This window comes from Pongo abelii, chromosome 5 (assembly GCF_028885655.2).
Source record: "Pongo abelii isolate AG06213 chromosome 5, NHGRI_mPonAbe1-v2.0_pri, whole genome shotgun sequence".
NCBI classification, from domain to species: domain Eukaryota; kingdom Metazoa; phylum Chordata; class Mammalia; order Primates; family Hominidae; genus Pongo; species Pongo abelii.
The window spans coordinates 32694929-32714983 of NC_071990.2; the positions used below are offsets into that span (position 1 = coordinate 32694929).

The 20055-nt window shown below is 41.8% G+C and overlaps 1 protein-coding gene across 1 annotated transcript; it reads right to left on the reverse strand.

Moving 5' to 3' along the window:
• Positions 1–8338: 8338 nt before the first annotated feature.
• LOC100452885 (DLA class II histocompatibility antigen, DR-1 beta chain-like) lies at positions 8339–19204 on the reverse strand. The gene is made up of 4 exons (XM_063725450.1): positions 18781–19204; positions 9510–9620; positions 8982–9005; positions 8339–8676 (listed from the first exon to the last, which is right to left on the reverse strand). The coding sequence occupies exons 1-4, from the start codon at positions 19085–19087 to the stop codon at positions 8663–8665; spliced, it is 456 nt and encodes a 151-aa protein (XP_063581520.1). The 5' UTR covers positions 19088–19204; the 3' UTR covers positions 8339–8662.
• Between the last annotated feature and the right edge of the window lie 851 nt (positions 19205–20055).

Consider the following 20055-nt stretch of genomic DNA (forward strand, 5'->3'; position numbering starts at 1 on the left):
CTAGGTTTCCTAGTTTATGTGCATAGAGGTGTTTTTAATATTCTCTGATGGTTATTTGAGTTTCTGTGGGGTCAGTGGTAATATCCCCATTGCCATTTCTGAGTGTGATTATTTGAATCTTCTCTCTTTTCTTCTTTATTAGTCTAACTAGAGGTCTTTTTTTTAATTAATTGTTTTCAAGAAACCAATTCGTGGATTCATTGATCTTTTGAGTGTTTTTGTTTTTTCTGTCTCAATCTCCTTTAGTTCAGCTCTGATTTGGGTTATTTCTTGTCTTCTGCTAGCCTTGAGATTGGTTTGTACCTGGTTGACTAGTTCTTTTAGTTGTGATGTTAGGTTGTTAAATTGAGGTCTTTCTAACTTTTTCATGTGGGCATTTGATGCTATAAATTTCCCTCCTAACACTGTCTTAGCTGTGTCCCAGAGATTCTGGTATGTTGTATCGTTGTTCTCATCAGTTTTAAAGAACTTCTCAGTTTCTTCCTTAATTTCATTATTTACACAAAAGTCATTCAGGAGCAGGCAGTTCAACTTCCATGTAATTGTATGGTTTTGAATGAATTTCTTAGTCTTAATTTCTAATTTGATTGCACTGTTGTCTGAAAGATTGTTTGTTATGATTTCAGTTCTTGTGCATTTGCTGAGGAGTATTTGACTTCCTATCAGGTCCATTTGATTCAGTGCTGAGTTCAAGTCCTGAATATCTTTGATAATTTTTTGTCTCGATGATCTAATATTATCAGTGGGTTGTTAACATCTCCAAGTATTATTGCATGGGAGTCTAAGTCTCTTTTGAAGGTCCCTAAGAACTTGCTTTATGAATCTGGGTGTTCCTGTGTTGGGTGCTGATATGGTTTGGTTGTGTTCCCATCCAAATCTCACCTTGAATTGTAGCTCCCACAGTTCTCACATGCCATGGGAGGCACCTGGTGGGAGGTAACTGAATCATGGGGGCGGGTCTTTCCCATGCTATTCTTGTGATAGTGAATAAGTCTCATGAGATCTGATAGTTTTATAAAGGGGAGTTTCCCTGCACAAGATTTCTTGTCTTGTCTGCCACCATGTGAGATGTGACTTTCACCTTCCATCATGATTGTGAGGCCTCCCTAGCCATGTGAAACTGTCAGTCCATTAAATCTCTTTCTTTTGTAAATTGCCCAGTCTCAGGTGTATCTTTGTCAGCAGCATGATAACAGACTAATATAGTAAATTGGTACCAGTAGAGTGGAGCGCTGCTGAAAAGATACCTGAAATGTGGAAGTGACTTTGGAACTGGGTAACAGGCAGAGGTTGGAACAGTTTGGAGGGCTCAGAAGAAGATAGGAAAATGTGGGAAAGTTTGGAACTTCCTAGAGACTTGTTGAATGCCTTTGCCCAAAATGCTGATGGTGATGTGGACAATAAAGTCCAGGCTAAGGTAGTCTCAGATGGAAATGAGGAACTTGTTGGGAACTGGAGCAAAGGTGACTCATTATGTTTTAGCAAAGAGACTGGTGGCATTTTGCCCCTGTCCTAGAGATTTGTGGAACTTTGAACTTGAGACAGATGATTTAGGGTATCTGGTAGAAGATATTTCTTTTTTTTTTTTTTTGCAACACATACTTGTATTTATTTAATAAAGTCTATCAAAAGTATCTACAAAGTAAACAAAGTGCCCTAAGATCAAACGTAGCTAATTATTTGTAGTCACTAGGTAGTAACTAAATGTAGTAACTAAGCTATTATTTATTCATTATTATCTAATTTGCTCCCAGCTGAATTTTCTTTTTTCTTTTTTTTCATTTCTTTCTTTCTTTCTTTCTTTATTTTTATTATTATTATACTTTAGGTTTTATGGTACATGAGCGCAATGTGCAGGTTAGTTACATATGTATACATGTGCCATGCTGGTGCACTGCACCCACTAACTTGTCATCTAGCATTAGGTATATCCCCCAATGCTCTCCCTCCCCCCTCCCCCCACCCCACAACAGTCCCTGAAGTGTGATGTTCTCCTTCCTGTGTCCATATGTTCTCATTGTTCAATTCCCACCTATGAGTGAGAATATGCGGTGTTTGGTTTTTTGTTCTTGCGATAGTTTACTGAGAATGATGATTTCCAGTTTCATCCATGTCCCTACAAAGGACATGAACTCATCATTTTTTATGGCTGCATAGTATTCCATGGTGTATATGTGCCACATTTTCTTAATCCAGTCTATCATTGTTGGACATTTGGGTTGGTTCCAAGTCTTTGCTATTGTGAATAATGCCGCAATAAACATACATGTGCATGTGTCTTTATAGCAGCATGATTTATAGTCCTTTGGGTATATACCCAGTAATGGGATGGCTGGGTCAAATGGAATTTCTAGTTCTAGATCCCTGAGGAATCGCCACACTGACTTCCACAAGGGTTGAACTAGTTTACAGTCCCACCAACAGTGTAAAAGTGTTCCTATTTCTCCACATCCTCTCCAGCACCTGTTGTTTCCTGACTTTTTAATGATTGCCATTCTAACTGGTGTGAGATGGTATCTCATTGTGGTTTTGATTTGCATTTCTCTGATGGCCAGTGATGGTGAGCATTTTTTCATGTGTTTTTTGGCTGCATAAATGTCTTCTTTTGAGAAGTGTCTGTTCATGTCCTTCACCCACTTTTTGATGGGGTTGTTTGTTTTTTTCTTGTAAATTTGTTTGAGTTCATTGTAGATTCTGGATATTAGCCCTTTGTCAGATGAGTAGGTTGTGAAAATTTTCTCCCATTTTGTAGGCTGCCTGTTCACTCTGATGGTAGTTTCCTTTGCTGTGCAGAAGCTGTTTAGTTTAATTAGATCCCATTTGTCAATTTTGGCTTTTGTTGTCTGGCAGAAGATATTTCTAAGCAGCAAAGCATTCAAGAGGTTACTTGGGTGCTGTTAAAGCCATTCAGTTTTATAAGGGAAGCAGAGCATAAATGTTTGGAAAATTTGCAGCTTGACAATGCGATAGAAAAGAAAATCCAATTTTCTGAGGATAAATTCAAGCCGGCTGCGGAAATTTGCATGGGTAATGAGGAGCTGAATGTTAACTATCAAGACAATGGGGAAAATGTCTCCAAGGCATGTCAGAGGTTTTTTTTCTTTTTTGACGGAGTCTCACTCTGTCGCCCAGGCCAGAGTGCAGTGGCACGATCTCGGCTCACTGCAAGGTCTGCCTCCCGAGTTCATGCTATTTTCCTGCCTCAGCCTCCTGAGTAGCTGGCATTACAGGCACCCACCACCACACCTGGCTAATTTTTTGTATTTTTAGTAGAGAAGGGGTTTCACTGTGTTAGCCAGGATGGTCTTGATCTCCTGACCTCATGATCCACCCACCTCGGCCTCCCAAAGTGCTGGGATTACAGGTGTGAGCCACTGCACCTGGCCCTGTCAGAGGTCTTGACAGCATACGTGCCTATCACAGGCCTGGAGGCCTACGAAGAAAAAATGGTTTCTTAGTCTAGGCCCAGTGTCCCTGGGCTGTATGCAGTCTTTGGTCATGGTGCCCTGTGTCTCAGTCACTCCAGCTGTGACTAAAAGGGGCCAACATAGAGCTCAGGCCACGGCTTCACAGGATGCAAGCCCCAAGCCTTGGCAGCTTCTATGTGGTGTTGAGCCTGCGGGTACACAGAAGTCAAGAATTTAGGTTTGGGAACCTCCACCTAGATTTCAGAGGATGTATGGAAATGCCTGGATGTCCAGGCTGAAGTTGGCTGCCTGGGCAGGGCACTCATGGAGAACCTCTGCTAGGACAGTGCAGAAGAGAAATGTGGAGTGGGCACCCTCACACAGAGTTCCCACTGGGTAGTGCCTAGTGGAGTTTTGAGAAGAGGAACACCATCCTCCAGACTCCAGAATGATGGATCCACTGACAGCTTGCATCATGCACTGGAAAAGCTGCAGCCACTCAATGCTAGCCCATGAAAGCAGCTTGGAGGGAGGCTATATCCTGCAAAGCCACAGGGGTGGAGCTGCCCAAGACCAGGGGAATCCACCTCTTGAACAGCACGTCCTGGATGTGAGATATGGAGTCAAAGGAGATCATTTTTTTTGGAGTTTAAGATTTGAGTGCTCTGCTGGATTTCAGAGTTGCATGGGGCCTTTAAGCCCCTTCATTTTGGCCAGTTTCTCCCATTTGGAACGGGTATATTTATCCAATGCCTGTACCCTCATTGTTTCTAAGAAGTAACTAGCTTGCTTTTGATTTTACAGGCTCATAGGCAGAAGGGACTTGCCTTGTCTCAGATGAGAATTTGGACTGTGGACTTTGAGTTAATATTGAAATAAGACTTTGGGGGACTCTTGAGAAGGCAAGATTGGTTTCGAAATGTGAGGACATGAGATTTGGGAGGGGCCAGGGGTGGAATGATATGGTTTGGCTGTGTCCCCACCCAAATCTCACCTTGAATTGTAGGTCCCATAATACCCACGTGTTGTGGGAGGGACCTGGTGGGAGGTAATTGAATCATGGGGTAGGTCTTTCCCATGCTATTCTTGTGATAGTGAATAAGTCTCATGAGATTTGACGGTTTTATGAAGGGGAGTTTCCCTGCACAAGTCCTCTTCTCTTGTCTGCTGCCATGTGAGATGTGCTTTTCACCTTCCACCATGATGATGAGGCCTCCCCAGCCATGTGGAACTGTGAGTCCATTAAACCTCCTTCTTTTGTAAATTGCCCAGTCTCAGGTATGTCTTTATCAGCAGCATGATAGTGGACTAATACAGGTGAATATATATTTAGGATAATTCAATCCTCTTGTTGAATTGAACCCTTGACCATTACATAATGCCCTCCCCCTTTTTTTTTTAAATGGAGTCTCATTCTGACACCCAGTCAGGAGTGTAGTGGTGCAATCTTGGCTCGCTGCAACCTCCACCTCCTGAGTTCAAGTGATTCTCTTGTCTCAGCCTCCTGAGTAGCTGGGATTACAGGTACACACCACAACACCCAGCTAATTTTTGTATTTTTGGTGGAGACAGAGTTTCACCATGTTCACTGAGCTGGTCTTGAACTCCTGACCTCAAGTCATCCACCCACCTCAACATTCTTTGTCTTTTTTATCTTTGTTGGTTTGAATTCTTTTTTTTTTCTGAAACTAGGATTGCAACCTCTATCTTTTTTTCTGTTTTCCATTTGCTTGGTTGATTTTTATCCATCCATTTATTTTCAGTCTATGGACGTTATATCATGTGAGATGGGTCTTTTGAAGACAGTATACCAATGGGTCTCATATTTTTATCCAGCTTACCACTCTGTGCCTTTTAATAGGAGACATTTAGCCCATTTACATTCAAGGTTAGTATTGATATGTGTGAATTTGATCCTGTCATCCTGATGTTAGCTGGTTATTTTGCAGACTTGATTATGTGATTGCTTTATAGTGTCACTGGTCTGTGTACTTCAGTGTGTTTTGTAGTGGCTGGTAACAGTCTTTCCTTTCCAAAATCAATGCTTCCTTCAGAAGCTCTAGTAAGGGAGGTCTGGTGGTAATAAATTCCCTCGGCATTTACGTGTCTGAAAAGGATCTTATTTCTCCTTTGCTTAGGAAGCTTAGTTTGGCTAGGTATGAAATCCTGGGTTGGAATTTCTTTTTTTTCTTACTTTTTTTTTGAGACAGAGTCTCACTCTGTCACCAGACTGGAGTGCAGTGGCGCAATCTCAGCTCACTGCAACCTCTGCCTCCCAGGTTCAAGAGATTCTCCTGCCTCAGCCTCCTGAGCAGCTGGGATTACAGGCATGCACCACCACAACCAGATAATTTTTTTATTTTTAGTAGAAATGGGGTTTCACCATGTTGGTCACGATGGTCTCAATCTCTTGACCTCATGATCTGCCCACCTTGGTCTCCCTAAGTGCTGGGATTACAGGCGTGAGCCACCACGCCCAGCCTGGAATTTCTTTCATTTAAGGATGCTGAATTTTGGCCCCCAATCTCTTCTGGCTTGTAGTGTTTCTGCTGAAAGGCCCAATGTTGGTCTGATGGGCCTCCCTTTGTAGGGTGACCTGACCTTTCTCTCTAGCTGTCTTTAACATTTTTTTTTTCTTTCATTTCAACCTTGGAGAATCTGATGATTATGTGTCTCGGGGATGATCTTGTAAAGTATCTTACTGGGGTTCTCAGCATTTCCTGAATTTGAATGTTGGCCTCTCTATCTAGGTTGGGGAACTTCTCATGGATGATATCCTGAAATATGTTTCCCACATTTGTTCCATTCTTCCCGTCTCTTTCAGGGACACCAATGAGTAGTAGATTTTGTCTCTACATAATCCCATATTTCTTGAAGGTTAGGCTCATTCCTTTTCATTTTTTTTCTCTATTCTTGTCTGATCATCTTATTTCAGAAAGCCAGTCTTCAACCTCTGAAGTTCTTTCCTCAGCTTGGTCTATTCTGCTATTAATACTTGTTATTGCATTATAAAAATCTTATAGTGTGTTTTTCAGCTCCATCAGGTCGGTTATGTACTTTTCTATACTGGCTATTATGTCTGTCAGCCAAGCCTTGCCTAAGGCCTGCTGCAACCACTCCCTGGCTGCTACCTATATTCACTCAAGGCCCTGGGGCTCTACAATCAGCAGCTAGCAAAGCCAGCCAGTCCTCTGTCCTTTGTGTAAGATAGCAAGGTCCCCCAGATGGCAAGTGTGTCCAGAAGTACCATCTGGGATTCAGGAACTACAGTCAAAAACCTTACATCTCTACCTGGTATTCTATCATGTCAGCAATTCAGGACTGTTCTTCCTATCTCTTCAGTGCCTCTTTCAGGGATACAAAGTTAAAACCAGGTGCTATGAGTGCTCATCTGATTTTTGGTTCTCATGAAGGGTTTTGTTTTGTTTTGTTTTGTTTTTTTCTGTGTAGGTAGTTGTTAACTTGATGTCCTTGCAGGGGACACAACCAGTGGAACTTTCTATTCTATCATTTTGCTCCTAATTTTGCTCCTTTTCTTCCATATGTGTCAAGACCACTCCACAAAGGTTGAATCATGGCTTGTCTGAACCCATGTGATCCCATGTTTCTTCCAACATGTGAGGGAGGGAGTAGGAAAAGTTTAGTTGCTCCTTATAAAGAGACACAAGAAGAAATAGTTTGTGTCCTACTTTTGGAAGTTGTTGTGAGAGAATACGAAACCTAAAGCTGCTGCAGGTGTCCTCCGACCTTCTCCAGAAAGCTGACGTGCTGTAAAGAGATGAGCTATGAAGTTCCAGGATCTCTGGGGATGCTACTGGCCTGCTTAATTGAGCAACCCTGGAGATGCCCTGCCTTAGATCCATCTGCTATGTGAGATAATGAGTTAAAGAAAAAGCTAATTAGATTGGATTTTCTGCTACTAGCAGCAGAAAGCATTTTCATGGAAATGTTCATTCCATACATTTTAATTCTACCTTATAATTTCACACCACAAGTTTCACATAAAGTGAGACAAATCTTATCTTCATCTCAGGGAATAAAGCAAGAGTAAAGTTGCAACTGTGGGATCAAACAGAAGAGACATGACTAGCAGCTTATTCAATTCCTATAGGATAAGCTGCTTTGTACAAGTAACATGTATTTAAAAATAAAATATGCATAAAATAAACTTTGAATTTGGTAGATATTAAAATAATAGCTGTCTCTGACACATGAGAAATTGTGTTCAAATGATTATTATTTTGAAATAAGCTTCTGAATTATCTACTTTTTGCTCTTCAGACAGAATACGATAACAGAGCCATCCATCTTCTTAACCAGTTCACTTGCCTTCTGGAAAATCTATATAACTCCCTTATAATAGTATATTGTTGAACTCTATGCAATTAGAACTATACACTGAATTAAAATTATAGATACACAATGTTTTAGGGTAAAGATGTTTGATTTTGAATTTAGAGAGAAATTACGTTAAACCTGGATATCAAACTGGGGAGAACTGACTTTTTTTTTTTCTTTTTTTTTTTGATACAGAGTCTCACTCTGTCATCCAGGCTGGAGTGCAATGGCACGATCTCAGCTCACTGCAACCTCTGCCTCCCAGGTTCAAGCAATTCTTCTACCTCAGCCTCCTGAGTAGCTGGGATTGCCTGCCTCAGCCTCCCAAAGTGCTGGGATTACAGGCATGAGCCACTGTGCCTGGCCACATTTTTTTTTAATATTGACAAGTCAAAATTGCATAGTGTATATATGGTGTATAGCATGATGTTTTGATGTATGCCTACAATGTAGAATGACTAAATCAAGCTATTTAATAGATCTATGAACCCACAGAGTTATCATTTGTAAGGGAAAACCATTATTGTATTGGGATGTAATCTTGCACCTTTCTTTTTATTCTATTTCTTGTCCTTGTAGTTATATGAAGCAGATAACTTTTCACTCCATGTTTATTCTAGAAAAATTTAATAACATTACACACAAGGTAATTTCAGATTTATGGGAGGCAGTAAGGTTGGGTACCAAGGGGACCAGGAAAGAATGAAGATGGGGTATTGCCATCAATACTGAGACTTTCAAGCCAAGGGCAGGGGCTGAGAAAGCCACCAGGGAGGACATTTTCTGCAAGGTCATTGAACCAGGAGCAGACCAGGTCCTGAGAAAGCTTTCCTTTTTGGAAGAACAGGAGGCCAAGCAGGCAATCTTTTCATGCTTCCAAGCTAGGTTTAAAGGTTCTTTCCTGAGTATCATCATCTTCAGTTCAGGCAGCCTGCAGAATACAAAAGAGAGTGTTGTTTTCAGACCTAACTCTACCAAAAGCTTCTTCTCCCTTCTTTTAGGACTTCATAAGAGAGCAGGAAGAAGAAACAAAAATATTTTTAAGTTTACCTGGGCCACTGTTACTTTAGAGCACAGATCTTTTACTAAGCTGAGAGAAGAAGCTTTAGTATAAACTACATGAGTAGAACTTTGGATCCAAAGTGTTTCTCATTATTTCTGTCTCATGTCTTGTCACCTCTACCATCTTTCTAGGGAAGCCAAATCTGTCTCTAAAAGAGGATTAAAGGTCATTACCTGTTGGCTGAAGTCCAGAGTGTCCTGGAAAAAAGAGGGAAAGATATATACTTAAAAAGATATGGAAGGAAGTCTTTCCCCAAAAACAATGTTCCAAGCTCCAGATCTTCCTCCTGAAATCTCTCTAACACTACAACCCACACCAGCCAGGGCAGAGAAGAGAGCAGAAACTGAGACAGTGTGACCCATGAAGCCTTCATCACACACACACAAACACACACACACACACACACACACAGAGTATAATTGCATTAGCCTTAGTGTTTCTTCCCTCATTTGCTCCAGAATTTCGAACCAAGATCCCCATGCTCATTAACCTTTCACTTATCTCTGCAGGACACAAGCCCTCATGCTGTGACACAGTAACCATGGACTGTTGATTTCTAGATTTCCAAGAAATCTGAGGTCCACTGGGGAAGGAAAGGCTTAACACCAGACCACTGACACACTGGGAACTAATCTCAGCAAAGCCATATTTCTTCCTCCAGAAAAGCCTATGGAGAGAGCCAGCTACCAAAGGCTCCTCACCTTTCTGATTCCTGAAGTAGAGGAACAGCCCTGCCCCAAGGAAGAGCAGGCCCAGGACAAAGCCCCCGACTCCACTCAGCATCTTGCTCTGTGCAGGTTCAGACCGTGCTCCTGAGAGAAGAGGCCAGGTTTAGTGATTTTTAACCCTAATCCAACTTATCTAATTGAAACCCTGAGATTCAGAGTTTTGACAATGGGAGAAGAAAGCTACCCTGGAGGATCCAAAACAACTGGCCAAAATACCTGCAATAACTGGGAAAAAGATGTAAAAATCACCTTGAGTAGCTAAAATGCTCAGGGATTGAACTCATTCCTGAGTTCAAATATTACAGCCCAACACAAGGCACAGCTTCAACATCTGATCTAGAAAACCCCTGGGACTCAATGAAGTTGAGTAGCTTGTTTTAGTGTATTTACTAAATGTTTCATTTCTGGAGCCAGGCTGTCTAGCTCAAATCCAGGCTCTGCCTCTTTCTGATTGGTCTTGAAAGAGATTTTCAATTCTTCCATGCCTCAACTTTCTCACCTATAATAGAAGTTAATAATACTAATTTTCCAATTGGCGTTTTGTGAGGATTAATGTACCTAAAATATATAAATAAGAGGCAGAGCTGAGATTGGGCTCTAATCATGTCGGGAAGGCCCTATGTTGCTCCTCATCTCAGATCGCAACAAACAACTCAGAGCAACAGTGCCAGAAGCACAGTCCCAGCCCCAGAGGCAAAGTCTGCTGCCCAGGGATAAGACATGACCAGGACCTGTAACATGAGGAGGTTCAAATCAGGGACAGCCTCTTTTCTGTCTTCTAGGCATGGCTACTTCTCCAGGGGGTACAGGTGTTCCTAGAAACTATCCTAGGACTATCCCCAGTGACCTGTGTTGAAGATAGAAGAACATGGAGCAACTGAAAATATGATATGGGAGAGGAGAAACCTGACAGTCAAGGATAATCAAAGTCCCCTTCTTGGTGGGTGAGAAATTTATGAGGTCCAGAAACTTCTCACTCCATTCCACTGTGGGAGGACTCGTCAGGCTTGGGTGCTCCACTTGGCAGGTGTAAACCTCTCCACTCTGAAAAACCATTTCAAGCATCACCAGGGTCTGGAAGATCCAGTCCCCATTGTGGATCAGGCCTGTGGAGACCACTGCAGCCTTCTCTTTCTGGCCATTCCAGAACTACCTGACTTTAATGCTGTCTGGATAGAAACCACTCACAGAGCAGATCAGGAGGTTGTGGTGCTGCAGGGGCTGGGTCTTTGCAGGATACACAGTCACCTCAGGATGGACTAAGAAAAAACACAGAGAATATGTAAGGAGGATAGAGTAAGTCTTGGTTGCCTTTCTCTCTGCCTCTCTCCAAACCCAGGCTCAGGTCTCAGCCAGGCCTCCATCAAAGCAAGCCATGTGGTCTCACAGTATTGAGAGCCTGGAATTTAATCTTTATAGGGCAAACCCATTAGATTTGAGTGATGTTGAAGACAATTGTGTTTGCTTTTTTCATAGTTTGAAACTATTATTCATTATCAAAGTGTTTAGAAATCCTTGAAAGCATATAGTGTATTTACTAAATGTTTCATTTCTGGAGCCAGGCTGTCTAGCTCAAATCCAGGCTCTGCCTCTTACTGATTGGTCCTAAAAGAGATTTTCAATTCCTCCATGCCTCAGCTTTCTCACCTATAATGGAAGTTAATAATACTAATTTCCCTATTGGGTTTATGTGAGGATTCATGTAAAAATACATAAAACAATGACTGAATGTAGCCCTCAAGTTTTGTTAGTAATTTTTCATCCTGTTTACCCTGAAAGAATAATATGATTCAAAGTGGTATGGATAGATTGGGGGACAGCAGTATGTAGATGGGGAGATGGAGTATGAAATTTTAACCACGCTGCCTCCATGCACTCACACCTTAGAACACCACAGAAATGGTTCTGCCACTGGGAAGGAGGAACAGGCAGAAGTGGTTCTCTACCTCTATGAGTTGAGTCCCTAGAAAAGTATGAGTCCTACAGGAGAGATAAAGGAGTAAGAAAAGTTCTCATATTTACATTCAGTCAATCAATCTATCTCTCTGTAAAACAAGAATAACGATGTTAGAACTATAATTTTCTAATCGCCTCTCTTTCTAGACTGATATTTGAGGCCAGGGAAGGGTCTGAGACAGTGTGTTTAATGCCTATGACAATTCCTGACACTAGCATCCACTCAGTAAATACAATTATTTTAAAAGAAAAAAAGAGAAACCTGAGACAACTTTTCTATTCTTTTTTGAGATGGAGTTTTGCACTGGTCGCCCAGGCTGGAGTGCAGTGGCGCGATCTCAGCTCACTGCAACCTCCGCCTCCCGTGTTCAAGCAATTCTCCTGTCTCAGCCTCCCGAGTAGCTGGGACTACAGACTCCCACCACCACGCCCGGCTAATTTTTATATTTTTAGTAGAGACGGAGTTTCACCATGTTGGCCAGGCTGGTCTCGAACTCCTGAGCTCAGGTGATCCACCCACCTTGGCCTCCCAAAGTGCTGGGATTACAGGCATGAGCCACCGTGCCCAGCCCTGAGACGACATTTTTATAATACTACGAAATGATAGATGTAAGATGGGTTGTAAATCATTACTAAAAATTTTGCAATATATTTCATTAAATAAAAATGTTCAAGTTCTTAACGTGGAGAATAATTTTGAAAATAAAAATATAAACTACCATCTGGAGAAAATTATTAACAAAAGTGTTAATAATCTTACTGTACAGATAACCCATAAAATCACTGAAAAAAATACTAGGATCCCAGAGGTAACAGAAAAGAGATACTTAACTTTCCTTTAAATATACAATAAATAATTCTTGGAACAATAATTTTATTTGGCCAGTAAATATGTGAAAATGTCCAAGAGCCTTAGAAATCCAATAACTATTAACTAAAAATTAAACAGAGATGTAACTTTTCAACTATTTGGCCATATTGTAAAAAAGATTAATCAAGGTAAATGTGAGGTAAATTGTATTACAACTGTATAAAGGAATAATATGTAACTACTTAAATACTATTAGCTTTAAAATAAAAATTGTAACAGCCATAGTGGCACAGGCCATTAATCCCAGTGCTTTATGGGGTTGAAGGGGGAGGATTACTTGGGGCCAGGAGTTCAAGGCTTCAATGAGCTATGATTGCACCACTGCACTCCAGCCTGGATGACAGAGCAAGACTCTGTCTCTAAAAATGTATACACAGGTTACATATGTGTGTGTACATACACACAGGCACAGCATATGTAAGTATACGATATATACTATATACATAGTAACATATATGTACACTGTACACATAGTAGCATATATAGCAGCATGTTACTATGTACATATGCTTTGTGTTTGTACATATGTTCTGTTAACAGTATAACAAAAATTTAATTCAAAAGCTAGTTTCACAATCATTTCAACTATGGAAATATATGTATATGCTAAGAAAACAAAAACGTAGCAAGAACTTTAGACCTAAAAGAAGCCTCAGAAAGGTCAGAGGTGCTACAGAGGTCCCTTCACTTCCCCTAGAAATTAGTCTAATACTACTATAAACACCTTTGCACACAAACTAGAAAATCTAGAAGAAATGGATAAATTCCTGGACACATACACCCTCTCAAGACGGAAACAGGAAGAAACTGAATTCCTAAACAGACCAATAATGAGTTCCGAAATTGAGTCAGTAATAAAAAGCCTACCAACCAAAAAAAGCCTGGGACCAGATGGATTCACAGCTGAATTCTACCAGATGTATAAAGAAGAGCTGGTACTATCCCTATTAAAATTAATCCAAAAAAATTGAGGAGAAGGGATGACTCCCCAATTCATTCTGAGGCCAGCATCATCCTGATACCAAAACCGGGCAGAAACACAACAAAAAAAGAAAACTTCAGGCCAATATTCTTGATGAACATAGATGCAAATATCCTTAACAAAATACTAACAAACCAAATCCAGCAGCACATCAAAAGCTAATGTACCACGATCAAGAAGACTTTACTCCTGGGATGCAAGGTTAGTTCAACATATACAAATCAACAAATGTGATCCATCACATAAAGCAGAATGAAAGACAACAACCACCTGATCATCTTAATAGATGTGGAAAAGGCTTTTGATAAAATTCAACAGCACTTCATGTTAAAAATGCTCAGTTCACGCCTGTAATCCCAGCACTTTGGGAGGCCGAGGCAGGCGGATCACAAGGTCAGAAGATTGAGACCATCCTGGCCAACATGGTGAAATCTTGTCTCTACTAAAAATGAAAACTTAGCTGGGCGTGGTGGCACGCGCCTGTAGTCGCAGCTACTCAGGAGGCTGAAGCAGGAGAATCGCTTGAACCCGGAAGGCGGAGGTTGCAGTGAGCCGAGATCGCGCCACTGCCCTCCAGCCTGACAACAGAGAGAGACTCCATCTTAAAAAAAAAAGAAAAGCTCAGTAAACTAGGCATTGGAGGAACATACTTCAAAATAATAAGAGCCATCAATGACAAACCCACAGCCAACAACATAGTGAATGGGCAAAAGCTGGAAGCATTGCTCTTGAAAATCAGCAGAAGACAAGGAGGTCCTCTCTCACCACTGTTTTTTTTTTTTTTTTTTTGGAGATGGAGTCTTGCTCTGTTGCCAGGCTGGAGTGCAGTGGCGTGATCTCAGCTCACTGCAACCTCTGCTTCCCAGGTTGAAGTGATTCTCCTGCCTCAGCCTCCCAAGTAGCTGGGACTACAGGCACATGCCACCATGCCTGGCTATTTTTTTTTTTATTTTAGTAGAGACCGGGTTTCATCATGTTAGCCAGGATGGTCTTGATATCTTCACCTCGTGATCCGCCCGCCTCAGCCTCCTAAAGTGCTGGGATTACAGGTGTAAGCCACTGTGCCCGGCCCTCCCTCACCATTCTTATTCAAGATAGTATTGGAAGTCCTGACCAGAGCATCAGGCCAGAGAAAGAAATAAAGGGCATTCGAAGAGGAAAAGCAGAAGTCAAACTATCCCCGTTTGCAGATGATATGATCCTGTGTCTAGAAAACCCCAAATCTCCAAATCTTGGCCCAAAAGTTCCTTTAGCTGATACACAACTTCAGCAAAGTTTCAGGATAAAAAAAATTAATGTATAAAAATCAGCAGCATTCCTATACACAAAGAACACCCAAGCTGAGACCCATATCAAGAACATAATCCCACTCACAATTTGCACACACACACATATTACCTAAGAATACAGCTAACTATGGAGGTGAAAGATCTCTACAAGGAGAACTACAAAACACTGCTCAGAGAAATCAGAGATGACACAAACAAATGGAAAAAAATTATCATGCTCATGGATAGGAAGACTCAATATTATTAAAATGGCCATACTGCCCAAAGTAATTTATAGATTCAACACTATTCCCATTAAACTACCATTGACAGTCTTCACAGAACTAGAACAAACTACTTTATTTATTTATTTTTTTTTCTTTTATTATTATTATTATTATTATTATTAATATTATACTTTAGGCTCTATGGTACATGTACGCAACGTGCAGGTAAGTTACATATGTATACATGTGACATGCTGGTGCGCTGCACCCACCAACTCGTCATCTAGCATTAGGTATATCTCCCAATGCTATCCCTCCCCCCTCCCCCCACCCCACAACAGTCCCCGAAGTGTGATGTTCCCCTTCCTGTGTCCATGTGTTCTCATTGTTCAATTCCCACCTATGAGTGAGAATATGCGGTGTTTGGTTTTTTGTTCTTGCGATAGTTTACTGAGAATGATGATTTCCAATTTCATCCATGTCCCTACAAAGGACGTGAACTCATCATTTTTTATGGCTGCATAGTATTCCATGGTGTATATGTGCCACATTTTCTTAATCCAGTCTATCATTGTTGGACATTTGGGTTGGTTCCAAGTCTTTGCTATTGTGAATAATGCGGCAATAAACATACGTGTGCATGTGTCTTTATAGCAGCATGATTTATAGTCCTTTGGGTATATACCCAGTAATGGGATGGCTGGGTCGAATGGAATTTCTAGTTCTAGATCCCTGAGGAATCGCCACACTGACTTCCAAAAGGGTTGAACTAGTTTACAGTCCCACCAACAGTGTAAAAGTGAGAACAAACTACTTTAAAATTCATATGGAAGCAAAACAGAGCCTGAATAGCTAAGGCAATCCTAAGCGAAAGAATAAAGTAAGACGTACTATGTTACTCAACTTCAAACTACACTACGAGGCCACAGTAGCCAAAACAGTACGGTACTGGTACAAAAGCAGACACATAGACAAATGGAACAGAATAGAGAGTCCAGAAATAATGCTGTACACCTCCAACCATCTGATCTTTGACAAAGATGACAAAAACAAACAATGAGGAAGGGACTCCTTATTCAATAAATGGTGCTGTAGTAACTGGCTAGCCATATGCAGAAGACTGAAGCTGGACCCCTACCTTATATTATATACAAAAATCAACTTAAAATGAATTAGTGACTTAAATGTAAAACCTAAAATCATAAAAACCCTGGAAAGCAACCTAGAATATACCATTCTGAACATAGGACTTGGCAAAGATTTCATGGCAAAGACACCAAAAGCAATCACAACAAAAACAAAAATTGACAAATGGGACCTAATTTAACTTAAGAGCTTCTGTGCAGTAAAAGAAACTATCAACACAGTAAACAGAAAACCTAGAGAATGGAGAAAATGTCAAGTCCTAATTCGCGAAAAGGAGTCAGGCTGGTGGGACCAGAAGAAAGCAAAGAGGTAAAGCAAATAAGCTATAAGTCTGTCTTTCTTCATGGTCCAGGACACACAGCCCTCCTGTGCAAATAACTCACAGTCTTCCTGTGCCCAACTATCATCAGACATCTGTAAGCTAGCTCACTGCAACCCTGGCATTATTGCTACTGCACGTAGCACTCTGCAGCCTAAGAACCATCCTATAAAATCTCCTGCAAGTCTTTGTTTCCGTGCAGTCAGCTTCTCTTCCGCTGGCCTGCCTGTTGCCTCCTCGCAATGTATTTTTCTACTTTCTCTAATAAATCTGCTTTTTTCTACCTACAACTGTCTTGGTAAATTCTTTTACCTTGGCACCACTGGCCCAGATAGTTATTGCTCACCTGTGACAGAAAATATTTGCAAACTATGCATCTGACAAAGGTCTAATATCCAGAATCTATAAGGAACTTAAACAAATTTACAAGAAAAAAACCAAACAACCTCATTAAAATATGGGCATGAACAGACATGAACAGACACTTTTCAAAAGAAGACATACATGCAGCCAACAAACATAGGAAAAAATTCTCAACAGCACTAATTATTAGAGATATGCAAATCAAAATCACAACGAGACACCATCTCATACCAGTGTGAATGGCTGCTATTAAAAAGTCAAAAAATAACAGATGCTGGTGAGGTTGCAGAGGAAAGAGAATGCTTATACACTGCTAATAGAAATGTAAATTAGTTCAGCCATTGTGGAAAGCAGTGTGGTGCAAAGAACTAAAAAGAGAATTACCATTTGACTCAGCAATCCCATTACTGTGTATATACCTAAAGGAATATAAACCATTCTACCATAAAGACACATGCACACGTATGTTCATTGCAGCACTGTTCACAATAGCAAAGACACTGAATCAACCTGGATGCCCATCAACAGTGGACTGGTTAAAGGAAACGTGGTACATATACACCATGGAATACTATGCAGCCATAAAAAGAATGAGACTGTGTCTGGAATTGCTTCCTTCCAGTGGGTTCTTGGTCTCGCTGACTTCAAGAATGAAGCCATGGACCCTCGCAGTGAGTGTTACAGTTCTTAAAGATGGTGTGTCCGGAGTTTGTTCCTTCAGATGTTCAAATGTGTCCCGAGTTTCTTCCTTCTGGTGGGTTCGTGGTCTTGCTGACTTCAGAAGTGAAGCCGCAGACCTTTGCAGTCAGTGTTACAGCACTTAAAGGTGGTGCGTCCGGAGTTGTTCGTTCCTCCTGGTGGGTTTGTGGTTTTGCTGGCTTCAGGAGTGAAACTGCAGGCCTTTGCAGTGAGTGTTACAACACATAAAGGTAGTGCAAACCCAAAGAGTGAGCAGCAGCAAGATTTATTGTGAAGAGTGAAAAGACAAAGCTTCCACAGTGTGGAAGGGGACCTGAGTGGGTTGCAGCTGCTGCTTAGGGGGGCCAGCTTTTATTCTCTTATTTGGCCCCGCCCACATCCTGCTGATTGGTCCATTTTACAGAGTGCTGATTGGTGCATTTACAAACCTTTAGCTAGACACAGAGTGCTGATTGGTGTGTTTTTACAGAGCGCTGATTGGTGCGTTTACAATCCTTTAGCTAGACAGAAAAGTTCTCCAAGTCCCCACCCGACTAAGAAGCCCAGCCAGCTTCACCTCTCAAGATAATGTCCTTTGCAGGAACATAGATGGAGCTGGAGGCCATTATATTATGCAAACTAACAGAGAGATAAAAGACCAAATACCACCTGTTCTCACTTATAAGTGGGAACTAAACATTGAGTACACACGGATACAAAGAAGGGAACAGTAGATATGGGGACCTATTTGAGGGTGAAGGATAGGAGGAGGGAAGGGATCAGGAAAAATACCTGTGAGGTCTTATGCTTATTACCTCGGTGATGAAATTATCTGTACTTCAAACCCACCTGACGTGCAGTTTACCTATAGAGCAAACCTGCACATGTATCCCTAAAACTAAAATAAAAGTTTAAAATAAAAAAGAAAGAAATTAGTCTAACACTTTTTTCTCAGTGAAATGCTTATGCAAACAAATATCATACACTTTTATTTCAGAGATTTCGGGATCATAAAGGGTGTGTACCAAGGACAGTTTGTGACTAGCCTCCTCACATTATCCCTCACATTATCATTTCTCATCTCTTCTCCCCTAAACTTTCATGCCAACAGCAGACTAGGTAAGTTTCCCTTTCCTGCATCTCTAATGACCCAGGGCGATTAAGGTCTCCTTCTCCAGCCCCCTGCACCATCATTCCCACCCCCCTCTTGTCTCATCTCTGCCCAGAAGGCTGGAAGGACAAGCTGAAGCTCCCTCCTGTGTTCCCTCCCACAACAGACACACAGACAAATCCCCACTCTACACTCACCTACCTGAGCCCTCCTAATTCCTTCTGGCTCACACTGCTACACCCTCCCACAGGGTGCTTACGTGTGCATACACACACTCCCTGTGCTCAGGGACCCTACTTCCCTCCCCCATCCGCCTTGCTCACCTCCCCTCTGCATGGAGAAGCTCTCAAAAACTCCGTAGTTGTGTCTGCAGTAGGTGTCCAACGGACCCCTCAAGCAGCCCAAGAGGTTCTTGTGGCTGTTTGCATTTCTGGACTCTTCTCTGCTCCAGCTCCGCCACCGCCCGGAACTTTCCCACGTCGCTATGGAAGCGCGCATACTCCTTCCGGTGTGGATGAGTCTCTGCACAAACCGCATCCGCTCTGTCCCATCGGAGAAATAGCACTCATGTTTAATGTGCTCCAAGAAATGTGCCGCGGGGACATGAAGAACCGGTTTCTTGGGCGGCATCCTGGGAAAAGAGTGATGGCTATGCCCGCAATCAGCAGGGCGCGGGGCGGAACACCTTGATTGGTCCCCACCAGCCACCCCCGACCACCTAGGGGTTCGTCTTCCATCTGCCTGAGGCGGAGGGAGGCTGCGAGGGGCGTGGAATACCATTTGGGATCCGCTTCCCATTTCCGAGCTGAGCTGGACGCCTTTTTGCAAGGCTCTGGATCAGGATCATCTGCGTCATCACTGTCTCCTGCGCTTCCTCCTCCTGGGAGCCTCCATCCAAAAGACACTTCCTGCTCCCTCCTATCATGCCACACTCTACTCATTCCTTAAACAAGACCCACTGCCTCCATTCTGTAAATGCTTCCTTAGTGCTTACCTTGTGTCTGATCTGTGCTGTCTCCTGGGAATCCAAACGGGAAAAACAGACCTCACGCCTCCGCTGGAGGAGCGTAAAGAGTAGTGAAATTGATGGCAAAAAAACCAAACACGCAACACCTTATACAGGAACGAAAAATGTTAAGAGAAGTGTGGAGTTCTAGAAGAAAGAATAGGATGATCTAAATTGCATTAGGGTGCCAGAGAAGGACTCTGAGAGTGACAGTTCAAATGTGACCTTACAGGTTTAGTGGGTGTGAGCCAGGGGGCAGAGTGGAGCCCGTGTGTCTCTCTGGACAAAAAGGGAGGCACATTTCAGATAAGCATAATACCATGTACAAAAGCTTGAAAGAATTGATGAACTTCTTCAAGAAACCAGAAAAATGTTCACTAAAGCACAGCGTGAAGGAAAGGAGGGGGAAATATTAAATGCAGAAATCACAAGAAGGGAACAATTAAAATCATTGTCATGTTAGGATTTCGATTTATACTAAATGTAATGGGAAACAGTTGAAGAGTCCATGACTCCAACACAGGTCCACAGACTTTTTTTTTGGACTTTCTAAATCCAGAAAACTCAGGAATTCACTTGCTGTTGTTTTTAA